This window comes from Lepidochelys kempii, chromosome 25 (genome assembly GCF_965140265.1).
Source record: "Lepidochelys kempii isolate rLepKem1 chromosome 25, rLepKem1.hap2, whole genome shotgun sequence".
NCBI lineage: Eukaryota > Metazoa > Chordata > Testudines > Cheloniidae > Lepidochelys > Lepidochelys kempii.
In genome coordinates this window covers 2,718,736-2,744,206 of record NC_133280.1, presented here as the reverse complement: position 1 = coordinate 2,744,206, position 25,471 = coordinate 2,718,736, and the positions used below count along the sequence as shown (strand labels likewise).

General features: G+C 51.3%; 3 protein-coding genes across 4 annotated transcripts; 2 read left to right on the top strand and 1 right to left on the bottom strand.

Moving 5' to 3' along the window:
* Positions 1-3,239: 3,239 nt before the first annotated feature.
* RPS28 (ribosomal protein S28) lies at positions 3,240-5,864 on the bottom strand. Its single transcript, XM_073324708.1, has 4 exons — positions 5,763-5,864; positions 5,189-5,236; positions 4,620-4,758; positions 3,240-3,370 (listed from the first exon to the last, which is right to left on the bottom strand). The coding sequence occupies exons 1-3, from the start codon at positions 5,799-5,801 to the stop codon at positions 4,636-4,638; spliced, it is 210 nt and encodes a 69-aa protein (XP_073180809.1). The 5' UTR covers positions 5,802-5,864; the 3' UTR covers positions 3,240-3,370; positions 4,620-4,635.
* A 65-nt stretch (positions 5,865-5,929) lies between these two features.
* NDUFA7 (NADH:ubiquinone oxidoreductase subunit A7) lies at positions 5,930-10,310 on the top strand. Its single transcript, XM_073324707.1, has 4 exons — positions 5,930-6,058; positions 6,259-6,308; positions 9,560-9,709; positions 10,032-10,310. Exons 1-4 carry the CDS (start codon positions 6,008-6,010, stop codon positions 10,126-10,128), a joined length of 348 nt encoding a protein of 115 aa, XP_073180808.1. The 5' UTR covers positions 5,930-6,007; the 3' UTR covers positions 10,129-10,310.
* A 7,373-nt stretch (positions 10,311-17,683) lies between these two features.
* On the top strand, positions 17,684-24,988 carry CD320 (CD320 molecule). Of its 2 annotated transcripts, XM_073324705.1 has the most exons (5): positions 17,684-17,809; positions 19,485-19,796; positions 22,329-22,406; positions 22,875-23,023; positions 23,481-24,988. In XM_073324705.1, exons 1-4 carry the CDS (start codon positions 17,740-17,742, stop codon positions 23,018-23,020), a joined length of 606 nt encoding a protein of 201 aa, XP_073180806.1. In that variant the 5' UTR covers positions 17,684-17,739; the 3' UTR covers positions 23,021-23,023; positions 23,481-24,988. The 2 variants fall into 2 exon arrangements, with proteins under 2 accessions (XP_073180806.1, XP_073180807.1); XM_073324706.1 differs by lacking the exon at positions 22,329-22,406.
* Positions 24,989-25,471: the final 483 nt, after the last annotated feature.

Here is a 25,471-nt window from a genome sequence, read left to right as displayed (position 1 = left end):
CATGAAATTTATTATTTTTAAAATCCTATGATGATGAAATTGACCAAAGTGGATGCTGAATTTGGTAATGCCCTACCTATCAGACCTGCTCAGCCACCTTGGAATGGACTATCACTGCACTGACTAATTCCCACAAACAGAATAGACAAGGGAAATCAGGGGCTGAAGAGGACATTATTACAATTGTTCTTGTTACCGCCGAGGCTGCGGTCTGCCAGATGAACAACCCATGGCTGGGGAACTCCTCCCATGCCCTAGCTCTGGTTAGTGCGTGAGGCCTGGATCCACAAAGGGACTTAGGCAGCACAATGCTCAGTGTAGCAATGCTGAACTTTAAGGCAGCTAGTAAAATCATCAGGAGCGACAGTGGTAGCCACAAGGCTGAGTCAGGCACCTAGGCTCCTGTACAGTGAAGGGCCAGCTAGTGGGCAGTGCCAACCACAGGTGTGGGCTGAGCCCTGCCCCCTCACAGAGCTAAGCACCTGAGTCCAGGGGGCAAGAATGGAAGCCCACAGTGCTACCTGGAGTCAGGCAGCTTCTTGTGGGCCTGGTAGGTGCTTGCCTCACTCCACACAAAACAGCTGGAGGAGCCACCATCCACCTTCCAACTCACCTGGCACTTCAATTCTCCCTTCTGCTAGCAGGGGACAAAGGCTACAAGAGGAGGTCTCCCACATCTCAGGTGAGGGCACTAACCAGAGAGCTATGGGATACTGATACCCCTCAGCCTGGCCTCATAACATTGCTCCACTGTGGATTAAATATTTAGCTAGTCGTTGAGCCAAAAGCAAGACTAAGAAACTGCATGTGAGGCAGAGAATGTAGCCTAGTGATTAGTGCACCCAGGTGGGCAGCCTTGGGTGCAGGCCTCCTGTTCCAGTGAGGCTTATTTTCCCATCGCGGAGCAGCCCCACCAAGGCAGACTGAGGGGAGCTGGACATGCAGCTATCCCATAGCACAGCCGCTGGGAGATCCCTTCTTCAAAGCCTTTCTCCCCCTCCAGCAGGAGGAAGTGAACCTGGTGGTCCCACATCCCAGGCAAGTGCTTGGGTCAGTTATAATGTGGCAGCAGCACCTCCTCCTGCCAGAGTTTGAAGTGGACCCAATCCAAGAGGCAGTCTCTGAGCACACCCACCAGACAGGACCCTGCCCCCAACTCCAGTGGACGAATGTGTCTTCCCCAGCTTTGGGAATTGCTTAAGCAAGGGATAGGCCTTCAGATAGCGAACAGGAGACAGCAGCACACAGCTACAGGCAGGAGCTTAGGCACTGAGGGGACTTTTACCCTGAAAACTTGGGTGCCAAGTAAGGTTACATGCCTACAGTGCGGGGTGGGAGCTTTGTGGATTGGAGTGGACCCAGAAACAGGAGACAGACCCCTTAAGTGCCCAAAAGCAGGATAAGTGTCATAAGGCCACAAAAGATACAGCCCCAGCTCTGATAAGTGACACACAACAGGAGGGGACAAAACAGGGTGGGGGGGGACACAGCAACAAAATCAGGCAGAGGATCATAGGCTGTGGGCACAACCAGGTGAGATTTGTTTTTATATTACAAATACACTGACAAAGACCCTTGGCTAACTCTTTCTTTATGGATGTTGTAGGAACTTGAGATAAGAGGGAGTGGCCTGATATGCCATCTTAGGGGAAGTATTCTCTGCATATGCTATGCTGAGGGGAAGCCTGCACAGATGGCTGTGAAAATAAACAAATGGGACATCATTAATGAAGCAGGCTGGAGGCACCTCAGTAAGAGATTGGGTAGGTGGGAAGCAGGGACTTGTGTGCCAGAAGCAGCTTGAATTTGATGTAGTGGAGGGGTGAAGGTTATAGGATCAACAGGAGAGTGTTTGACTGGATGGGGCAACGTCTGTCAAGTAAACCAGAAGGGAGGCTACAGTAGCCACAGTGAGAGGTAAGAGGGCCTGCATGCATATTTTGGCTGTAAGAGGCAGATCCAGAAAAGCATACAGACTCTTGATGAGTCAGTCAAGATGCAGGTATTTGTTCCCAGAATGGAGGGGAAAAATGGCTCAGTGGTTAGGTTTTCTAGTCCTGATAACTCTGGGGTAACCCAGCATACAGGAGGCAGAATGAGCTAGTGAAATGGAAGTCAGGACACCTGGCTTCTTGGCCCAGCTCAGCCGTTGATCTGCTGGGTGACCTTAGCTAAGTCCCCTTATTTTGGCCCTATGAGAAAGTTGCACTAGTTTAACTAACTCACATCCTAAGTTCAACTGGTGCAAGTTACCCATAAACAGAAGCTCTTAGTTTAAGACTGGCACAGGGCAGCTTTAAGGCAGGGACTATCATTCACTAGGTACACATGCAGCACCTAGCACAATGGACCTCTGATCTATGTTGAGGCCTCTAGCTACTACTACATAAAACACAGCTATAATCCTCCCACCAAAAAGGGCATTAGAGCTAAAGCTACAATTTTGTCATGGATATTTTTGAGTAAGTTATGGACAGGTCACGGGCAATTTAAAATAAAAAAAAAATCACAGAAGTCCCTGACTTTTACTAAAAACATCCCATACAAAATGGGGAGGGAGGGTCCAGCACCTTCCCCGACCCCCACCCAGCAGCTGGGAGCTGCAGGGATTCCATTGCCCAGTGGCTGGGAGGTCCCCACTGCCACCCTGCAGGGCTGTGAGCTGCAGAGGACCCCTGCCAGCACCAAGCAGCTCTAGGGTCCCCTCTGCCACGGGTGGCAGCAGCTAGGCAGCTCAGGGGTCACCACCAACAGCCAGCCAATTACCAGGGTCCTGCCACCCGCAGCTATCCAGCAGAGGCTGGGCTTCTGTGGGGTCCCCTGCTGCCGGCAGCAGCTGGTTAGCCAATGTCACGGAGGTCACGGATTCCATGACTTCCACAGCATAATTTTAGCTTCAATTACAGCAGAAAAGCTTTTGTTACCTCATGCCCAACAGCCCATGGTCTCAAAGCTTTTTTTTGTTCATTAATATTGTCAGTCTTGGTACTGCTGAGGTCCAAGAATATATAGAAAAGCACTGGCTTCCAGCATGAAGTGTCAGCCATCACTAGATGGGATCTTTTGTATGGCAATTCAGCTACAGCACTTGTAATGAGTTTTAAATGAAAGAGAGGGACACAGTAGCTCAGAAGAGGTAGCCTCTGGAAGTAGTTTCAATATTTTCTTCCTATAGAACTTTGTTCTGTTTACATAACCAGCAAACATTTGTTTCTTAAATAACAGAGCAACGAAAAATGTTACTGGAAAAAAATCCTTTATTTTAAGTCTCTGAAACACAACATTCCTCTTCACTAAGTCAAGCGGAGTAGGTATGAACTGTCGCTTCATTACAGGAAATCAGAAATGGTAGTCACATCAGGCTTGCCATCTATAAAGAAATGCAGATCAGAGTCTCACATTATCTTCCAAGGCTTGGGAGGGGAGGCAGGGGAAGAGGGACTAGAGATAACTGAAAAAATGAGAGTTTCATTTTGCTCCTATGGTTAGTTCAGGAGCCAAACAGCCCTAATGTGGTTAATGGGGCATTTGCACGTCACTGCAGTAAGTGGAATTCAGAATTTCACCTGCCTGCTCTCACCCACCATATTTCATCGAAACTTGCCAATTACAGCTTCCTGTGGACAGGAGACCATTACATAAATGGAAATATCCTGGGCCATTTTCAAAATAGTTAATTGCCCAGACACATGCCTGAGCCCCAGAAGTAGAACATTCTACAGAAACAGGCTGCGCTCTCCAGTTTACACATAGGAAAAACCACAGCCAGCAGAACCTGAGCACTCAAACTATTACATACGGCTCCTCTTTGGCCTGAAGTCCAGCCTGGATCAAAGGCTGCACCTGGACAAATCACCTTCAAAAAAGTTTTTTATTTGTATTATCATAACACCTACGTGCTCTAGACATGGACCAGGATCCCATTGTTCCATCTGTTTTTCCAAACCAATATCTTGCTCTATAGCAGCATGAAAAGGCTGCAGAGCAACTCTGGGCAAAAGCTGCAGTAAAGCAATTAGCCCTGTTCTCCCAAGCCTGCAGAGAGGGGCAAGTATCACACTCTCGTGTTGTCCAAACGACAAAAAGTTACTGTATTAGAACAGTTATGAAGAACATCGTTCTATGAAGAACTGGGTTAGATGACAAGTAACGACTACGATTTTCCAGTTACTGTAGACAAAGACAAATTGCGGACAGTTCTTAGGACTGCTACCTCAATTCTTCACAGCTGTGTTCAAACTGTAAACACTGCTGGAGTGCAGACCCAACACATGGAGTGTCACAGTTATATGCAGTAAAGTGATGGGCACCACTCCCAAGAGAGGAAATCTTAGGTTTAACCATATTATGTCTTCAAGACAAATCACAAGACTCAAATATTCAGTTTTAAGGTTGTTATGGCCTCGAAGCAAACACCTGTGAACACTCTACAGAGCAAGGGTCTCAGAACCCAGACACATGCTCTAGGCCTAGACAGACTAATGATTTTCTGGTTTCTTAACCAGAAACTCACTTTAAAAAAAAAAAATCCTGACTGGGTGTTTAATTTATTCACAGTGAAGGTTAACATCTCAGCTCCAAGAAGGGCCTGATTAGAGCCCAAAAACGAAATGAGTTACCCAGCTGCAGCACAGATCAGCGTAATCGCCTTGCTTCACGCTCGGACTCCAGCAGCGTCAGGACATCCCCCTCGCGGACAGGCCCCTTCACGTTCCGGATGATGGATCGACTGGTGTCGTCCATGAATTCGACACGAACCTGACAGCCACAGCAGAGAACGAACAGAAACGCTCGAAACCCCCATTTTCCTGGGCCACCTGCCGCCGACAGGCCTGCTCAGCTCCCGGGCCCGAGTCCGCTGCGCCCCTGCCCCACGGAGCTGAGCGCTCGGCCCAAGGCCCAGCCCAGACAGCGAGGAGCACACAACGCCGGGGGGCGTCTACAAATGGCAGATGGGCAAAGTCCGTTCCCCCCTCGCAACACGGGGACAAGGGAACCGGCAATTAAGTTACACGGGGGACAAACCAAAGCCGTAAGAGGAAAATAACATGCGGAACTCTCCGCCACTGGCGAGCCCCAGCGGCCTGGGCACCGGCCCGGCTCCCCGGGGCTCAGTCCAAGGCCTGGGAGGGGAGCCCACGACGCTCCTGAACCGCTCTCGCTAGGGCGGGGCGAGGGGGTCACTCACCTGGGTGCACTGGCCCTGTGAGCCCGTCCGGCCCAGCACCTTGGTGACCTGCGGGGAGACTCGGGTCAGCCAGGCGCAGAGAGAGGCCCCGCCCGCCGCTAGCCCCCGGCCGGGCCCGGCCCCGCCCGCCGCTAGCCCCCGGCCGGGCCCGGCCCCGCCCGCCGCTAGCCCCCGGCCGGGCCCGGCCCCGCCCGCCGCTAGCCCCCGGCCGGGCCCGGCCCCGCCCGCCGCTAGCCCCCGGCCGGGCCCGGCCCCGCCCGCCGCTAGCCCCCGGCCGGGCCCGGCCCCGCCCGCCGCTAGCCCCCGGCCGGGCCCGGCCCCGCCCGCCGCTAACCCCCGGCCGGGCCCGGCCCCGCCCGCCGCTAACCCCCGGCCGGGCCCGGCCCCGCCCGCCGCTAACCCCCGGCCCGGCCCGGCCCCGCCCGCCGCTAACCCCCGGCCCGGCCCGGCCCCGCCCGCCGCTAACCCCCGGCCCGGCCCGGCCCCGCCCGGCCCCGCCCGCCGCTAACCCCCGGCCCGGCCCGGCCCCGCCCGCCGCTAACCCCCGGCCCGGCCCGGCCCCGCTCTCTCGCACCCGGGCCAGTTTGATGGGCTGCACGCGGCTCGTATCCATGGCGGCTGCTGTAGATGCGGATAGGAGAGGAGGAGCCCTGCCCCCTCGCGCGCTTATATAGCCCCAGCTATCGCGAGACCCAGCGTGCACCGCGCTGTCTCCCCTTCCCGGCATGCGCCGCGCACCGCTGGCGTCCTCTCCTTTCCCGACAAGCGCCGCGCCGCTTCCCAGCTCGCACCGCGGCGGCGCCCTTCACAGTGGCCAAAATGGCGTCCGCCACCCGCCTCATCCAGCGGCTCCGCAACTGGGCGGCGGGGGTAAGGGGCTCGCGCGGGCCTGTCGGAATCCCTGGGGCGCGGTCGGCGGGGCCTAGCACCGCCCGCGTGCTGGGACCAGGGTGGCGCGGCCCGCTCCCCCGGCTCTCCCTACTGCCCTGGGCGTCCTGCCCGCACTTGGACCCCGTCTCCCCTGCCCCCGGGCTCGCACCTCCCTGAGACCCTCTCGTCTTCTTTTACAGCGGGACCTGCAAGCCAAGCTACAGCTTCGGTACACGGAGATCTCCAAGAGGTAAGGCCGGGGAGGTGGGGACAGAGCTGGTCTGCTCCTAGGCAAGCCCTTCTCCTTGTGTTGGTATGCGTGGAAACCCCGCAAGCGCAGCTGAAACTCTCCAACCGCAAAGGGGAAAGGGCGACGCGTACCTGGACCCGAACTGGTTTGAGAGTAGCAGCCGTGTTAGTCTGTAGCTGCAAAAGGAAAAGGAGGACTTGTGGCCCCTTAGAGACTAACATTTGTTTGAGCTTAAGCTTGAATACAGCCATGCGGCTTGGCGTAAGAAGAGAGAAAACAACTGTTCACTAATCTTTCATGCATAGGAACCTTAAATGTAACAGCAGGAGATAAAATAAACTTTAGACAAAATTATCATAATATTTATTAGTAACTTGTTGCTACCAATTTAAATACAAATCTCAGGAGCTGTTAAAGGAGGCCTTCAAAGGTAGAAAAATGGGTTAGTGCTGTTTGCCGAGTTCAGTACATGAAGACCTAAAGTTTCTCCCTGCCCTCTTTCTGCTTATTTTATATTCGAAATGCAAGTCTTGTTTCTCTCTTTTTGGGAGGGAGGGGGAAAAACTCTGAGGCTCTAATAGGGTAATAATATCCAATGCCACACAAGCAAAATTTGATCATGAGGGGAAGTAATTTTTATTCAGTTTACATCTGTAGTTTTAAAAAAAAATATTACAGTTAATTAAAATGCCGGAAAAACATATTGAATTTTTAAGACTGTGCTCCAGCCAATCATTTTTCATTTAGGGAGTGCAAAACCAGACTGGACAGTCCTGATATTTCTAAGGTAAATAACAAAGCTGGGGGGGGGGGACCACAAAGTTTTCAGGTCTCTTTACTTTTCCTAAAGAAGCAATACCTATTTTTTCTTTTTTGTTGATCACACATAAGATTTCAATAGCAAGATTAGCTTTCTCTGTTGCATATAATTGCATGATAGTTACTCTTGAGCCTTGCAAAGAACTCAAAATCCTGTTTCACATAGCCGAATTAATATTGCTGTGGAAATATTAACTTTTTTCCCCCAACTTTTGTATTTAAAGTTACAGCCTCACCATTGCATTGCTTAAAAAGAAAAAGAGGATGCAAACTCACCCACATAATGGCTGATTGGCATCTGATAAGGAAAGAAGTTCAGACCACCACATCTGGGGTCATGGGGAGGATCAGCTCCTCACCTGTGATATCCCAGCTTAGGTCCATTTAGTGTTAATAGGGATGTAGACCCCTGCCTGGTAGGAAATGGAGAGTAAGACTTCTGGTTCATCTCTCCCGAAAGCCAACTGTGTGCAAATGGAAACTTTCATTCGCTCCTCACTTAACTCACCCTGGTTAGTTGCTGATCAGTCAGAGAACATACTTGTTTAAAGTTGTGCAATGCTCCTTTATAAGGTTGTTTGGCAGCCGCCTGCTTTGTCCACTGCTTGCAGAAAGAGCAGCCCGTTGGAGCTAGCTGATGGGGGCTTGGAACCAGGGTGGACCAGCAGCTCCCCTAAGTTCCCTGCATGGCAGCCGCCCAGCAGACTATCAGTCCCCCGCCCCCGAGAGCCTCCTGCTTGCTGTGCAGATGGGGGGAAGAGGGATGCTAATGTCAGGGTGTCCCCCACTCCTTTACCCCATCTCCATAGGGGGGTGCAACAGGGCTCAGGACAGAGGGAGCTTGCTGGCAGCAGTTGCTGTCTCAATTTGCTGACCTACTTAAAAAGGCAATGTACTTAAGAGTGGCATCAGCGTACTTAACAGGGCAATGCGCGTCTCTCACGCACACACTGTGTGTGTGTGTGTCGCGCTCACACACACCTGTGTGTGTGTCTCTCTCTGTGCCATGCTGTGTCTCCTCCCTCCATTCCTGCTGCCTTGTAGAGTGTGAGGCTACACTGTGTAGGGCTCAGCCGAGTGCTAGTTCATCATTTAGCAGTAAGGCATTCCCTGGGAAATATCCCACCCTCTGACTCCACCATCTCAACCAAGCTTCATAATCATCATTGCTGTGTTCAGTATTAAATTGCTTAAAACTTATACTGTGAATATGTATGCATGTATATATAGTTTTTGGCGAAAAATTTTTCCCTGGAACCTAAACCCCCCACTTTACATTAATTCTTATGGGGAAATTGGTTTCACTTAACATCATTTCACTTAAAATAAACATTTTTCAGGAACATAACTATAATGTTAAGCAAGGAGTTACTGTACAAGATATCAGATTCTGCCTCTTCTCACTCTGTTCTCTAAAGGTTTGGTTCCTGGTTTCTGTCTTCTCAGCAGCAGCTATACTCATGTTCTAGTAACTGGAATTAACTTGTTGCTTTCCACCTGTATGTTGGAACCCAGTAATGATGTTTGATTAAGAGATGTATTCTTGTTTGAAGCAGGTCTCTCTGTTTTTAGAATAGTCCTTTAAAGACTACAAAAAGAAAAGGAGTACTTGTGGCACCTTAGAGACTAACCAATTTATTTGAGCATGAGCTTTCGTGAGCTACAGCTCACTTCATCAGATGTTTACCGTGGAAACTGCAGCAGACTTTATATACACACAGAAATCATGAAACAATACCTCCTCCCACAGGTATTGTTTCATGATTTCTGTGTGTATATAAAGTCTGCTGCAGTTTCCACGGTAAACATCTGATGAAGTGAGCTGTAGCTCACGAAAGCTCATGCTCAAATAAATTGGTTAGTCTCTAAGGTGCCACAAGTACTCCTTTTCTTTTTGCGAATACAGACTAACACGGCTGTTCCTCTGAAACCTTAAAGACTACAGAATTCTTCTGAGAGAGTGACAGTTTTCTGGATGTTCTTTTTGTTGCTTGCTCTTTCCTCAGATTTGTTAACATAGTCCAGATATAGGCTACTTCTCTCCTGGTTTGGTACTGGGTAATGATGTTTCCTTAACTTTTAATATACTGCAGGGGAATTAGAACATACATGTTTGGAACTCTACCGTTTTCTATTTCTGTCCCTGAGAGAGATTGGGTTGTTATTCTTTGCCCTGTGAGCCTTTGTTTTCATTAACAGATGCTCTGAATTCATGGCCCCAGTTCTGTATTCGTACCCATGACTGTGTCTAAGGCTTTCTGTGCTCATTCTGAAATCTTGGAAGGTGGCTCAAGATACAATGCTAGCGTGTCCTGTGCATAACACTACAGTGTCTATTTCTCCTAATACTCCACTCAAGAGTAAGACTGAGAATATGGTTCTCACTTAGCATGGTGCGTGCTGATGCTTTCTTTGGGTTCTTTGCTGTTTAGAACTCAACCACCTCCTAAACTTCCACTGGGTCCCAGTCACAAGTTTGCAAATAACTACTACTGTACTCGTGATGGACGCAGAGAGTCCTACCCTCCAGTTATTGTTATGTCTCCGCAGAAATCCCTCGCATCATGCACTCAAGATGCCAGGTAGGTCCTATTGATCCTATGATCAGCAGCCATGCAACATCCGGCTGTGATATTGTGATCTTGCAAGCTAAGCGGAGTCAAGTCTGGTCAGTATTTGGCTGGTGCACCACCATATAATGCATTGCTGATGCAATAAATGATGTTGACTGCTAGTGAGTGAATGCTGAATTAGTGTGCCGTCTCTATGCACCTTCTTTTGAGTAAGAGGGGATGTTAGGGTTGGGAATGGTTTCCCTAAAATGTTCTATGTTACTAACAAACCCTGTATTGCTGTTAAATATGAACTGATTATATAAACTAACAGTCTCTGTCTCTCCCCTAGCTCAGAATCTGCAGTAGCAACAACTGAGAAAAAGCCAGTGACACCAGGTGTTTCACTTGAGAAGTGGGAACTATCCAAAGATCAACCTTACCTGTGAGCTGGCCAAATATGAAGAGAAGGCTGAATGAGATTGGACTTGATAGGATTAACTGAAAAGAAGCAGCCTGGCTGGTGATCCAGTGATGGGGTTAACTTCAGTAACACTGTGTAGAATTTATTGTTCTGGAAAAGAGACCATTTTGCTGGGGCATGACTGATTAAACATATTTATCTAATGTATACCTAACGTTCTTTTCAGAATTTTCTTTATTCAAACGAAAGTTCGGAGTAAACTTGTATTTTATGGAAATGAGGGATCGACAATCTCACAAGCTAAACAGATCCAATCCTGGTCACTCCTGAAATGAACCCTCAAAACACAGGCCACGTACAAATTACAGCTGGTGATACTTCCCTCTGAATCATTATTAAAACAGTGGCTCATTATGGTGCCAGAGGGTGCAGTTCTGCAAAAGGTGCCATGGTCAGAATGAGACTTGCAACTCTGAGCTATATGCAGTGTTGTAGCCATGTTGGTCCCAGGATATTAGAGAGAGAAGGTGGGTGAGGTAATATCTTTTATTACTCAGGGCTTGTGTACACTTACAGCGGTGTCGCTGCCCCTGTGCCACTGTAGTGCTTACTGAAGACACTACCTCTGTTGACAAGAAAGCGTCTCGTGTTGGTGCAGGTACTCCACCTCCCCAAGAGGTAGTAGCTATGTCGGCGAAGCCCGACTGTCGACATGGCCCTGTCTAAACCAGGAGTTAGTTCAGTATAAGTACATTGCTCAGGGGAGTGGAAAATCCACCCCCCTGAGCGACATAGTTATACTAACATAATTTTGTAGCGTAAACCAGGGCTCAAAGTGTCACAGCTAAATACAAGATGGAACAGATGTTTAATATAAGTAGTTAACACATTGCAAGGGACCATTCAGTGTCAAATAGCCAGTAAAAATAACTCCAGTCATAGGGAGGAAAGGAAGGAGGTGTGGGGGTTGACTAGAATTTTTTATGTCCAGTGACCTGATTGGTCAAACTCCAGCAGTTTTAACTTGTTACTCACTTCTCCTTTGAAGAATTGTTGTGTCGTATTGCTAGTGTACAGTCTGTTTCATTCTATCCCAGAATAGTCAGGCTGTTTCCTATAGACCAGGGGTTCTCAAATGGGGGTCAGGACCCCTCGGGGTCACAAGGTCATTACACCGGGGGTCGCAAGCTGTCCGCCTCCACCCCAACCCCTGCTTTGCCTCCAGCATTTATAATAGTGTTAAATATATTTAAGTGTTTTTAATGTATAGGGGGGTTCACACTCAGAGGCTTGCTATGTGAAAGGGGTCACCAGCACAAAAGTTTGAGAACCAGTGCTCTAGACACTGTACTGCACTATGGTACCCTAAAGGATGAAGGATATTAATGTGCATAAATGATCATACTTGACCACCGTGCATTCGCCAAGCAGTCCCAGCATTTTTTTCACTTTCCCCAGGGCTGTGAAAAGTGGTTGTTCCACTCACCAGTGCTGGTTGCATCTCAAGGACATGAGAAAAGCTACGGATATGTCTTCATTGCACTTAACTCGGGTGATGGCACCTGGCTTAGCTTAGCCACACTGCAAATACATAATCAAGTCACTGGGTCCACAGTGCTGTTGCACTCACCTGTGTTGGTAGGACCTCTGGAAGACATATCCCATGATTCTTTGTGCTGTAGTAAGCCAAGTTGCTCTGATTCTGTCAGTGAATTATGGGAGAATGTCTGCCCTTTTGGGCAGAAGCGGGGAGGGATTGTGGGAAGGTATTGGAGAACTGTCAGCCCTTGAGTGGCTTAGCCTACGTCCTCCCTGTAAAGTGGGTGGCTTAGCAGCCTGAGTGAAAGCGGCACCAAGGCGAAAAACCCACACTCCCAGCTGGGCAAGCTAGCTTGGGTTGAAAGCACAACCAAACTCAAGTGAGAGGGTATTGTGTGGGGAAAGGAGGGAGTGTTAAGGGCAGCACCCAAGTAAGAGCTGAATTTCTGGACAAATGCACCAAAGAACCAATGATCTACCTGAGAAATTGATATTTTCATCCTCTGGAGAGAGGACCTAAATTCCCTCAGATTTCCACTACATCTTCAACAACCAGAACTTGTCTATCAGACTCTTTGTAGAACTCTGACACGCTAGCATCAACTTCCTGGACACCAGGATCAGCTTCAACAATGGAACCCTATAGACAACTATATACAAGACATCCACAATCACCTTCATATATCTGGTAACCATCTCAAACACACCAAGGTGTCTTTTATCTTCAGGTAAGTACTCAAATACCAGGAACAGGCCACCCAAATAGCTGGAGAGAACCTGAGGGGAGAAAAAACCCACTGACCCTCACACCCCTGGTTGTCACATACCATTCCACACTGGAACCCAGATGGGGTATAATTAAACAATCACAACCCATACTCAATGGAGATCACATCTGAAAATAAATCTTTCCCAAAGCCATTTTCTGGCCTTCAAGCAATCTCCAACTTCACCAAACATCATCAGAAGCAAGCTCCCCACAGACCAGGACGCAGAAACTTAAAATGGCACCAGCCCCTGCCAGAACAGATGCAAAACCTGTAGACTTATCCGCTATGATGATCAGAATCACCACCCCCAACACACCTTTCAAGATCTATGAATCCTACACATGCCTGCAAACCCAGTATGTGGTGTACCTCATCCAGTGCACTAAATGCCCCACTAATGACTATGTGGGTAAAATGAGACAATCACAATGCTCTTGAGTGAACTCTCACAGAAAAATAAGACAAAAATACCATAACATGCTTTTCACAAAGAGATCACTCTATATCTGCAAAAATAACAAGGAGTCCGGTGCCACCTTAAAGATTACCAGATTTATTTGGGCATTCTATATCTGACCTCTCAGTTCTCATCTTCAAGGGCAACTTGCACAACACCTTCAAAAGATGAGTCTGGGAGCTTAAATTCATAACTTTTAGACATGTGTAGTTGCTGGTATTTGCTTCAGGTTGGGGGGGCTGTCTGTAAGCGAGGACTGGTCTATCTCCCAAGGTCTGTGAGAGTCAGAGATCGTCCTTCAGGATAGGTCATAGATCCTTGATGATGCACTGGAGAGGTTTCCAACATGAAGCTGCAGAACTGGAATTAATTTGCAAACTGGATACTGTCAGATTAGGCCTGCATAGAGACTGGGAGTGGTTGGGTCATTACAAAACCTAAACTTAATTTCCCCAATACTAATTTCTCCTTAATGTTACTCACACTTTCTTGTCAACTATCTGTAATGGGCCACTCTCTTACCACTTCAAAAGTTATTTTTCCTCCCTTTGTATCCTGCTGTTAATTAGACTGATCTCACACTTGATAAAGCAACCCCCATCCTTTCATGTATTTATACCTGCTCCTGTATTTTCACTCTATGCATCTGATGAAGTGTGTTCTAACCCACGAAAGCTTATGCCCAAATAAATTTGTTAGTCTCTAAGGTGCCACAAGGACTCCTTGTTATTTTTATGTATACACTAGCACTTCTGTCCGTTGGGGTGGGAAAAAAAATCACACACACACCCTGGACTGACAAAAGTTTCACTGACAAAACCCTGGGGTGGACAGCGCTATATTGGCGGGAGACCGTCTCCCACCGACATATCTACTGCTGCTCATTGGGGGTGGTTTAATTATGCCAGTAGGAGAGCTCTCTCCCGCTGGCATAGAGCAGCTGTGCAGGAGATCTTACGGCAGCCCGGCTGCAGCAGTACGGTTGTGCTGCTGTAAGATATGTAGTATAGACATAGCCTCCAGATCTGAAGAAGAGATTGATGTTGCTAGGGCCGCAGAATGTTGTTAAGGCTGGTAAGTTTTTACTGCTGCCAGTTTTGCTGTTCTAGAAGGTCTGATGTCTGCTGTAGTAGCAGACCTCAGTGTTACTCATAAAGAAAGACCACAAGCTCGGTGGCAAAGGCACTTGGCCAGGTTTACTGTCGACAAAGCATGGTAGTAACACCCTGGTTCAATGGTTACAGGTACTCTAACATATGCCCACAACAATGGTACCTGCTCAGTTAGTGCCCCAGGATGCTGCCCCCATGGCAAGTACAAAGTTGCCCCTCCTATGAATTCTCCTTTTGTACATTGATACAAACAGGTTATGTATTACAATCTAGATGTTGTTAGTTACCACCCTTATCCCTGTACCTGCTAGTCTGAACAAAACATTCCCATCTACTATTCTATCATCCCATCTTTATCTTATGAGAGGTGTTTTCTTGTACCATCTCTTAGAAATGCATTTCTGTAGTTACTTGTGATGTGCATGTTTTTGTACCATGCTCTCCAGTCAGGAATGTGCTTACTTGGTGTTAGCTAATACCTGGAGTGCTGTTATTTTGCCAAGGCCAGGCTACTCTGGTTCACAGCCTTTGGTTCAAACTGTTAGTTATACCTGAGGCTCCAGCAAGGACTACAGGTGTAAACTCAAAAGCTTATCTCTTTTGCCAACAGAAGTTGGTCCAATAAATGATATTACCTCATCCACTTCTCTCTGTAGTGAAGTTGTACCCACAAAACAGCCTACTGATGCTGCAGTTGGAACAATCACTCAGCAATGAATATTGTGACCCCCCCCGTAGCAAAAACCTTTCTCTCTCCCTTTCCTTGCAAAAAGCGATACTGCTGGGGGAGATTGGTCTAAATCTCAAAGCAAACTGAACCAGTTTGACTAAGGCTGTGTTCACTGCCAAAAGAAAGTATTTTTATACAAGATAGCTAGTGCATGTTATTTTGCTGTAAAATCCTAGTGGAGACATGGATCTGTAGTTTTACTGTAACAGCAAGGTCAACCACAGATTTGGGTAGTGGTTGGGTAATAGTGTAGATTTTGTCTAGCTATGTAGAATTAAAAAATACCTGTACTATGTCTCCACTAGGTATTTTACTGTTTAAAAAGCACACCTTTTTTGGCCATAAAGACAGCTTAAGTGGGGAAAGTTAGAGGTCCTGGGGATTACAGTGGATGAGAAGCTGGATATGAGTCAGCAGTGTGCCCTTGTTGCCAAGAAGGCTAACGGCATATTGGGCTGCATTAATAAGAGCATTACCAGCAGATTGAGGGAAGTGATTATTCCCCTCTATTCAGCACTGGTGGGTGAGGCCACATCTGGAGTATTGCATCCAGTTCGAAAGGATGTGGACAAATTGGAGAGAGTCCAGCGGAGGGCAACGAAAATTATCAGGGTTCTGGAGCACGTGACTTATCAGGAGAAGCTGAGGGAACTGGGCTTGTTTAGTCTACAGAAGAGAAGAGTGAGGGGGGATTTGATAGCAGCCTTCAACTACCTGAAGGGGGATTCCAAAGAGGATGGAGCTTGGCTGTTCTCAGTGGTGGCAGATAATAGAACAAGGAGCAATCGTCTCAAGTTTCAGTAGGGGAGGTCTAGGTTGGATATTAGGAAACACTATTTCACTAGGAGGGTAGTGAAGCACGGGAATGGGTTACCTAGGGAGGTGGTGGAATCTCCATCCTTGGAATTTTTTAAGGCCAGACTTGACAAAGCCCGGGCTGGGATGATTTAGTTAGTGTTGGTCCTGCTTTGAGCAGGGGGTTGGACTAGATGACCTCCTGAGGTCTCTTCCAAACCTAATCTTCTATGATTTCACAGCAAATTGGTGGTTCTTTTTGCAGGCTAAGAACTCTAGAGGTGAAGGGGGTGGGGAAATTAAGGTAGGGAGTTACATTAAAAGATGGCCAAGTTGTGTTGTAGGTCAAATATGAGACCTTACTGCATATCTAGGAAAAAGTATTTTTTTATGATAGGGTATCTTTTAAGCTCATCGTAGAGGCCTACCAGTGATTAGATCTAGCAGCGTCTAGGCCTCGATGCAGAGCGGTAAGCTGAATTTGCCTTCTCTGAATCCTTTGAGATTTTCAACTGGAGATTTCAGAGTAACAGCCGTGTTAGTCTGTATTCGCAAAAAGAAAAGGAGTACCACACAGTATGCATCCGATGAAGTGAGCTGTAGCTCACGAAAGCTTATGCTCAAATAAATTTGTTAGTCTCTAAGGTGCCACAAGTTCTCCTTTTCTTTTTGTCAACGGGAGATGGGATTCTTAGTCATAAAATCCTGGAAAGTAGAGATCAAAACAGATTTCAGCTCATCATCTAATGCATTTGGCTTCTATTGTCTTTGGGACATTATTCTGCACCTTAATATACCTTTCACACTGTCAGGAAGATTTTTTTCTCCTGATATTTATATTTACATCTAACTTGCCCTTTAGCTTTATCCCATTATATAGATAGCATGAGGGTCATTCCTGTTTGAGGTAATAAGTGTATCCTGGGCTGAATAAACTCAAAAGCAGTTGGAGACATTTAGCCCAAATATGGTATTGGAGTTAACAAAAAACACCATGTTCTACTAATATATATAACTAAACATTAAGTTTTAAAGAAGGAATGCTTTCAAGCAAATATGGCAGGGCTAGCTGCTGAAAGGGAAACTGTTTAAATGCCCTTTTGCCTTGTTTCCCCACATTCCCCTAGCTCTCAGCAAAGCTTTTCTCCCAGAATATTGATCGTTTCTATTTTCCTTTAGCTTCCCTCTCAAACCCAAAAAGTGTTCTGGGAAAAGAGCCGTGGTGCCTTAAATGACCACAGACAGAGGGAAGTGGGTTGAGGTTGAACGTTTAATGCTCCAACAGACCTTGGGTTTGTGTTGGGAAATGTAAGAAAGGGAGTGAGAGCCAAAAGGCCTGCCCCAACTATGATTTGACAGGTTTCAGAGTAACAGCCGTGTTAGTCTGTATTCGCAAAAAGAAAAGGAGGACTTGTGGCACCCTAGAGACTAACCAATTTATTTGAGCATGAGCTTTCGTGAGCTACAGCTCACTTCATCGGATGCATACCGTGGAAACTGCAGCAGACATTATATACACACAGAGAATATGAAACAATACCTCCTCCCACCCCACTGTCCTGCTGGTAATAGCTTATCTAAAGTGATCATCAAGTTGGGCCATTTCCAGCACAAATCCAGGTTTTCTCACCCTTCACCCCCCCACACAAATTCACCCTCCTGCTGGTGATAGCCCATCCAAAGTGACAACTCTTTACACAATGTGCATGGTAATCAAGTTGGGCCATTTCCTGCACAAATCCAGGTTCTCTCACCCGCCTCCCAAAAACCACACACACAAACTCACTATCCCGCTGGCAATAGCTCATGCAAAGTGCATGGAAATCAGTCGCGTGTCGTTTTGCCTTGTCCTGTCACGGGGGGGCAGGAAAGCCCAGGTCAGGGGCAGCCACAGACACTAAGCAGATTGCCACGAGCTTCTCCGGCAGCGGCCGGGCCTGCTGCTTCCTTCTCTCGTGCAGTGTAACTCGCAGGCGGCCGCTGAGCGGGCGCCTCCAGGGCTGCAGGCTGCGATGCGGGCGCGGCGCTGGGGCCCGCGCGAGACACAGCGCACCGCTGCTGCAGGGCAACGAACTGCCTTGCACGCGCCGCGTCGGCTCACCTCCTGCGCATGCGTCCTGTTGGGGGGTGGACAAATCCTCGGCTCCTGCCCCCCTTAGTCCTCTGATGCGCATGCGCCGCACCTCCAAGCGTACACGCGCTCTTTCTGAGCGGAGCGGCCGGTGCAGGCGGCATGTGGGCGCTCCTCGCGCTGCTCCTGAGGCCGTTGGTGGCCGCGGGGCTGGAGTCGCCTGCGGGGAACGGTGAGGACCCGCTCCGGGGCCACGGGCGGGGGGTGACCGTGACCGACCTCGCTGCCGGTCACTCGACACCGCCCCCACGCGGGGGCCCCGCCTCTCAGAGGCGCCTATTGGTCCCGAGCCGCCCGGAGTGCTGCTCTGCCCCCTCCCTATTGGTCGCCGCGGGCTCCCCCCTCCGCGCCGGGCCGACACTTCTCGGCGCCGGCAGCAGCCCCTCCCCCGCCGGTGCCCGCCCTCCCCCCCCGCCGCCCCGTGGGCTCCCCGCCCCCGCCGCCGGTGCCCGCCCTCCCCCCCCCCGCCGCCGCCCCGTGGGCTCCCCGCCCCCGCCGCCGGTGCCCGCCCTCCCCCCCCCGCCGCCCCGTGGGCTCCCCGCCGCCGGTGCCCGCCCTCCCCCCCCGCCGCCCCGTGGGCTCCCCCCCCCTGCCGCCGGTGCCCGCCCTCCCCCCCGCCGCCGCCCCGTGGGCTCCCCGCCCCCGCCGCCGGTGCCCGCCCTCCCCCCCGCCGCCCCGTGGGCTCCCCCCCCCGCCGCCGGTGCCTGCCCTCCCCCCCCGCCGCCGCCCCGTGGGCTCCCCCCTCCCCCGCCGGTGCCCGCCCTCCCCCCCCGCCGCCCCGTGGGCTCCCCGCCCCCGCCGCCGGTGCCCGCCCTCCCCCCCCGCCGCCCCGTGGGCTCCCCGCCCCCGCCGCCGGTGCCCGCCCTCCCCCCCCGCCGCCCCGTGGGCTCCCCCCCCCTGCCGCCGGTGCCCGCCCTCCCCCCCCGCCGCCCCGTGGGCTCCCCGCCCCCGCCGCCGGTGCCCGCCCTCCCCCCCCCGCCGCCCCGTGGGCTCCCCGCCCCCGCCGCCGGTGCCCGCCCTCCCCCCCCCGCCGCCCCGTGGGCTCCCCGCCCCCGCCGCCGGTGCCCGCCCTCCCCCCCGCCGCCGCCCCGTGGGCTCCCCGCCGCCGGTGCCCGCCCTCCCCCCCCGCCGCCCCGTGGGCTCCCCGCCCCCGCCGCCGGTGCCCGCCCTCCCCCCCCCGCCGCCCCGTGGGCTCCCCGCCCCCGCCGCCGGTGCCCGCCCTCCCCCCCCCCGCCGCCCCGTGGGCTCCCCGCCGCCGGTGCCCGCCCTCCCCCCCGCCGCCGCCCCGTGGGCTCCCCCCCCCCGCCGCCGGTGCCCGCCCTCCCCCCCCGCCGCCCCGTGGGCTCCCCGCCGCCGGTGCCCGCCCTCCCCCCCCCGCCGCCCCGTGGGCTCCCCCCCCCCGCCGCCGGTGCCCGCCCTCCCCCCCCCGCCGCCCCGTGGGCTCCCCGCCCCCGCCGCCGGTGCCCGCCCTCCCCCCCCGCCGCCCCGTGGGCTCCCCCCCTGCCGCCGGTGCCCGCCCTCCCCCCCCGCCGCCCCGTGGGCTCCCCGCCGCCGGTGCCCGCCCTCCCCCCCCGCCGCCCCGTGGGCTCCCCGCCCCCGCCGCCGGTGCCCGCCCTCCCCCCCCACCGCCGGTGCCCGCCCCGTGGGCTCCTCCCCCCCGCCGCCGGTGCCCGCCCCGTGGGCTCCTCCCCCCCGCCGCCGGTGCCCGCCCCGTGGGCTCCTCCCCCCCGCCGCCCCGTGGGCTCCCCGCGTGGCTCCGGGCCTTGCAGCCCCCGAGCAGGGCTGGCGCCAACATGCGGGAGCGGGCACCGCTGGGCCGGGCTAACCTGCTTCTCCTCCGGCTTCAGCGTCCGGCCTGCCCTGCAGCCCCCGCGGCGAGCCGTGCTGGACCCCGGCGCTCGTGCGCAGCCTGCCCCAGGAGCGGTTCTGCGATGGCCACCCGGATTGCCCCGACGGCGCGGACGAGTCGGCAGAGGCGTGTCGGCACTGGGGCGTCCCGCCGGCCTGCCCCTGCCTGTTCCAGTGCGCGGAGGGGGCGGAGTGCTTTCCGTCCGCCTGGGGCTGCGACGGCCACGCCGACTGCCCGGGCGGGCAGGATGAGCAGGGCTGCGGCCCGGCCTCGCCTGGGACCGCCGGAGCCCCGAGCGCTGCCGGGACGGGTGAGAGGTGCCGCGCGGCCGGGTCGGTTACCGCCGGGGCGGGCGGCAAGGGCCGCAGTTGGGAGGCCGGTAGCGCTTGGGCAGGCTGGGGGCTGGGATGGATGCGCTGCAGGGGATTGGGACGTTAAGCACTTAGAGTCATAGAATCATAGAAGATCAGGGTTGGAAGGGACCCCAGAAGGTCATCTAGTCCAACCCCCTGCTCAAAGCAGGACCAATCCCCAGTTAAATCATCCCAGCCAGGGCTTTGTCAAGCCTGACCTTAAAAACCTCTAAGGAAGGAGATTCCACCACCTCCCTAGGTAACGCATTCCAGTGCTTCACCACCCTCCTAGTGAAATAGTGTTTCCTAATATCCAACCTAAACCTCCCCCACTGCAACTTGAGACTATTACTCCTCGTTCTGTCATCTGCTACCATTGAGAACAGTCTAGATCCATCCTCTTCGGAACCCCCTTTCAGGTAGTTGAAAGCAGCTATCAAATCCCCCCTCATTCTTCTCTTCTGCAGGCTAAACAATCCCAGCTCCCTCAGCCTCTCCTCATAAGTCATGTGTTCCAGTCCCCTAATCATTTTTGTTGCCCTTCGCTGGACTCTCTCCAATTTATCCACATCCTTCTTGTAGTGTGGAGCCCAAAACTGGACACAGTACTCCAGATGAGGCCTCACCAATGTCGAATAGAGGGGAACGATCACGTCCCTCGATCTACTCGCTATGCCCCTACTTATACATCCCAAAATGCCATTGGCCTTCTTGGCAACAAGGGCACACTGCTGACTCATATCTAGCTTCTCATCCACTGTCACCCCTAGGTCCTTTTCCGCAGAACTGCTGCCTAGCCATTCGGTCCCTAGTCTGTAGCGGTGCATTGGATTCTTCCGTCCTAAGTGCAGGACCCTGCACTTATCCTTATTGAACCTCATCAGATTTCTTAAAGGAACACCACCAACCTTTAAATCTTCCTTTAGTCTGCAAACCTTTTACCTGCACCCGTGACATCAGGGATTCCTGCCTCTTGGACAGCTGAGAGAAAATTAGGGCTGGTGTACACTGGGAACTTCCAGTGGATAGCTATGGCTCTCCCATCCCTCAGAGACATTGCTATGCTGACCGAAGCCCTGGGGTAGACCACACTAGGGAAGGTGAATTACCGACATTCCCAGGAGAACCCCTCCCCTCACCATAGATAATGCCTGCTCTGGAGCACTACAGCACTGCAGTGGGCTGCCTCAGGAATTTAAGAATAGCCGTACCCTGAGTCTTCTCCTGTGACGGTGCTCTGTGGCAACCTCTCTGCTCTCACCCCCAGGATCTCGTCCTTTCTGGTCCTCCCTCTCCTCCCAGTTTAGTGTAGATAGGCTGGAGGGTAGGGAAAGGATACAGAGGAACCTAGACAAATGAGAGGATTGGGCCAAAAGAAATCTGATGAAGTTCACAAGGACAAGTGTAGAGTCCTGCACTTAGGGCGGAAAAATCCCATGCACCGCTAGACTGGGGACCGAATGGCTCGGCAGCAATTCTGGAGAAGAGAACCTGGGGGTGACAGTGGACGAGAAGCTGGATATGAGTCAACAGTGTGCCCTTGTTGCCAAGAAGGCCAATGGCATTTTGGGATGTATATGTAAGGGCATTGCCAGCAGATCGAGGGTCGTGATCGTTCCCCCCCATTCGACATTGGTTAGGCCTCATCTGGAGTACTGTGTCCAGTTTTGGGCCCCACACTACAAGGAGGATGTGGAAAAATTGGAAAACGTCCAGCGAAGGGCAACAAAAATTATTAGGGGACTGGAACACATGACTTATGAGGAGAGGCTGAGGGAACTGGGGATGTTTAGTCTTCAGAAGAGAAGAATGAGGGGGGATTTGATAGCTGCTTTCAACTGCCTGAAAGGGGGTTCCAAAGAGGATGGATCTAGACTGTTCTCAGTGGGAGCTGATGACAGAACGAGGAGTAATAGTCTCAAGTTGCAGTGGGGGAGGTTTAGTTTGGATATTAGGAAAAACTTTTTCACTGGGAGGGTGGTGAAACACTGGAATGCGTTACCTAGGGAGGTGGTGGAATCTCCTTCCTTTGAGGTTTTTAAGGTCAGGCTTGACAAAGCCCTGGCTGGGATGATTTAGTTGGGGACTGGTCCTGCTATGAGCTGGGGGTTGGATTAGACCTCCTGAGTTCCCTTCCAACCCTGGTATTCTATGTTTCTATGATTCCCCTTGTCATAGAGACAAGATGAGTAAGGTTATCTGTATATTACCTCACCCACCTTGTCAGTTTCTCTGCTTTCCCTTTTCCCCTACCCCAGTAATCAGGGTCTCTTAGTTGCTCTTGTGGGCTTTTCATACAGCAGTAAGGCAGAGAAGACATTTTTTTAAATACGAAAATCTGGTGGTGAAAACCCCAAAATTGGCAAGGAAACTGAAGGTGAGGTGCAGAATGGGAACTGCTTTGAACCCCTTTTTGAGCTTAACTCAATCTCAATATGACAGTGACCTTTGAAAGCCCAATTATTGAGAGCCCTTTGCTTTTGTTTCAGAGGATCCAGCGATCTCCGAACCTGGGAAACTAGTGTTGTCTGAGACTCGAGGCACCTTGTGGGTGATAGCTGTTTTTGGTATGTGAGAATCCAAAGGGTGCTGCAGGACTGATGTTGGCTTTTGCTGAGTAGCGTTAACGAAAATTGAACTCTGCTCATATCGGATTGGATAGGATGTGGTTCATTCAGTAATGGCTGCCCTCGGACTTCCTCTAACCACTCCCGCTGTAGTGTGGCTTAGGCCAACAGTGGCATGGTCTAGGCATCTTGTCTCAAGGGCTTAGGTGGCAAAGTCCGAGGTTCTAAATTTCCAGCTTTGGGAAAAAGCACATAATTTCCTTCTGTTGAAAACGGAGTCCCACTGCATGGGACTTGGCACTAATCATCCCCCCAGGGGACACAGCCCCACTTCTTACTGTTTGAGTTACTGGTTTGTCTGTCTAAATGCTGGGGCACTAGCATAGAGCAGCTTAGCCTCAGTGCTGCTGCCTAGTTCAGGGGCAGGAATCACAGCAACTCATTGCCTGTGTGTTCTTCTCTCTGCAGTGCTCCTGAGTGTGCTGATGGCTGCAGGCTGCACTGTTAGATGGGGCCAATTCAGAGCAAAGAACAACTTCTCCACCTTCAGCCTCGAGAAAGCTTCCAAAGAGCAGCTGGTGCTGGACAGGAGACCTTCAGACTCATTTCCCTGATGGGTATGTCTCCCACTCCACACTGGACCCAAACTCCTCTGTATAGGGAGGGAGAGGGGGTCCCTCCCCCATGCCGAGCTTTCCTCTCCTTCCTACCCCTTAGCCCTCCATTAGCTCTCTGGTGGGGTGGAAATCATTTCTTACCGTCCACTCTGCAGTGAGTTCCTTTCTCTGCGTGAGGGAAAGGAAAGGGGTCTCCCCCCACACACAAACCTAGCTTCTCTGTGCTGGGAAGACTGCTGGCATCTCTTTCAATGACTGGCTTGTTGCAGTGGGGAGATAATTGGGGTTGATGAACCCAGAGGAAGCTCTGAGTCCCTAGACACTGAGGGACTGCTAATTTTGGAGCTTTTTACAATGGATGGCTTCCCCACAAGCTTTGAAAAATAAAATGAAATAAAAGCCTTTGGCACAGAGGATATTAAATAACCAGGTGTCTTGGTTTTTCTTCATCTTTCAGGAAGCTGCAGTACTGTGAGATGGGACCCAACTCGGTGATCCTCATCACACTCCCTCCAAATGCTGATTGCACAGTTTCTGGGACAAGTTTTCTGGGGTTTGATTGGGTGACAATCACACTGGAGCAATCAAGGACTCTTCCTTTGGCACAGGGAGCTTAGATTGTGGGATTATAATGGCAGTGGAAAATCAGAAATGACTGTTACTCATGCTCTAAAATCAACCCTACAAGAATGTGATGGAAACACTTGGAATCTCAGAACGGGTCATCCATTTTCCCCCATCCTAAAGACACACGCACACAAAATGTGGGTTATTCCACAAAATGCTTCTCGCTGGAATAGCTCTGGACAGTACATAGTATAGCCTCTGCAGTACATTTGGCTGCTGTCCCTTCCATGCCCACCATCCCCTTCCATGTCCATTGAAAACTACCTCTTCCTACCATGCTGTATCTTGCCGGTAAGCAGAGCCATTTGCTCCTGTTCCAGGGCAGGCCGTTCCATTCCACACACCTATGTGGGGCAGAGCTCAAAGTGACGTGGGTGTATAATTTATATCCCTGAGGATACTGCTCATATTTCTAACACATTAGCTCAAACTTCACATACCAGAAGTTCTTAAAACATCATGTGACTGCAGGAGAACTGTCAAGGAGATGGATTACTGGAGAGTCTCCTGTATGCTTCGCTTTGCATTGGGTCACAGCCCGTGCAGCAGCCCCTAGGCACAGCACAGGCATTCAGGACCCGAGTGTAGTCAACTCCCAGTGCAGGCAATGCAGGAGGTGCGCTAAGCTCCTTGCAGGATTGGGCCTGTAGTTTCCACTTTGAAACTGAAATCCCTGGACTTTGCATCCTCTGTGCAGTTAAAGAGTTTATTAGCAGATGTTTTAAGTTTTGACAAACATCTGGAGCCAGCTTTGCTCTTCACTTTTACCTCTGAGTAGTCTTGTTAGCTGCAATGTGTCTCCATTTCAGATCTTGGTCTGCCCAACGTTTTTTTGTGGACTGTTATTAAATGTGTAAAACACTAATACTGTAGAGGGAACTAGTGTTCCAGTGTAGAAACCTGGTGCTGGTGGAGGGCGAGCACTGTCTTGTCCCTTGATTCCATTGTTGACATCCAAGACCTGTTATATTCTTTGCACAGGTGCTTGCTGAATATGCGCACACATGCTAGAAACTTGCTGCCCTGTTGGCTGAATGTGGTGCTTTAAAGGTGAGGTTTCAGCTTGCAGGGCATACACTCCAGCCAGCAACCTGAGAGGGCAGGACTCCCTGGGGGTTTGTATAGTGGGCACATGTGCAAATGTAATATGAGAGAGAGTTTGTAAGAAGTATGACATATTTAGAATCTTGGCTCTTCCCAGCACTGGAATAGAGCACTAGCAAGAGGCAGAACCCCTGAGGGCTCCGTGTGTTGTGTTCTGTACAATGGACGAAAAACCACAGTTGGCAATTGGGTGGGTGCTGAATGACAGTGGGGGAATTAAAGATCTTTAGAGAACTTGTGGTGGCTTCCTGGATTTTGTTTTGAGGGTTATTTCCATTATTGTGATTGATTCAGTCACTGCTCAGCATTGAGACAGACAGACAAGTGTGTGGACAGAAACATTCCAATACCAAACGCAGAGGATGGCGGAGTCCAAAGTGCAGCACAAAGCTTTTTTGGCAGGGAATGTGACAATGTCACTTAATTGAGGGTTAACATTGATAGCTGCTCAGGAGATGGGAGTTAAGGAAGGATTTAGCTAGAGGGTGGCAGAAGTAAATTCTGTATACAAGTCCCAACATGGGGGGAAAAAGCACACAGCCAAGAATAAGCAAGAGAAATACAGGGAGCAGAGAGGCTAGGCTGAAGCAAAGGGAGCAAAGCAAGGAATGGGGAGATGCAGCCAGAGCTTTGGGCAGAGACACAATTGTGCATGGCTGTGATCGTGCTAAAGAGTAGCTCAGACTTGGAGAATGAGGCAGCAGTGGGCTGGTCAGT

Coding starts and splice junctions, on each gene's coding strand:
- CD320 (XM_073324705.1), top strand. CDS start 17,740: ATGTGGGCGCTCCTCGCGCTGCTCCTGAGGCCGTTGGTGGCCGCGGGG. Junction 17,810..19,484: donor GGAGTCGCCTGCGGGGAACG/GTGAGGACCCGC, acceptor CTCCGGCTTCAG/CGTCCGGCCTGCCCTGCAGC. Junction 19,797..22,328: donor CCCGAGCGCTGCCGGGACGG/GTGAGAGGTGCC, acceptor CTTTTGTTTCAG/AGGATCCAGCGATCTCCGAA.
- NDUFA7 (XM_073324707.1), top strand. CDS start 6,008: ATGGCGTCCGCCACCCGCCTCATCCAGCGGCTCCGCAACTGGGCGGCG. Junction 6,309..9,559: donor TACACGGAGATCTCCAAGAG/GTAAGGCCGGGG, acceptor TTTGCTGTTTAG/AACTCAACCACCTCCTAAAC. Junction 9,710..10,031: donor TCATGCACTCAAGATGCCAG/GTAGGTCCTATT, acceptor TCTCTCCCCTAG/CTCAGAATCTGCAGTAGCAA.
- RPS28 (XM_073324708.1), bottom strand. CDS start 5,801: ATGGATACGAGCCGCGTGCAGCCCATCAAACTGGCCCGG. Junction 5,237..5,762: donor AGCCCATCAAACTGGCCCGG/GTGCGAGAGAGC, acceptor GTCTCCCCGCAG/GTCACCAAGGTGCTGGGCCG. Junction 4,759..5,188: donor CACAGGGCCAGTGCACCCAG/GTGAGTGACCCC, acceptor TGTGGCTGTCAG/GTTCGTGTCGAATTCATGGA.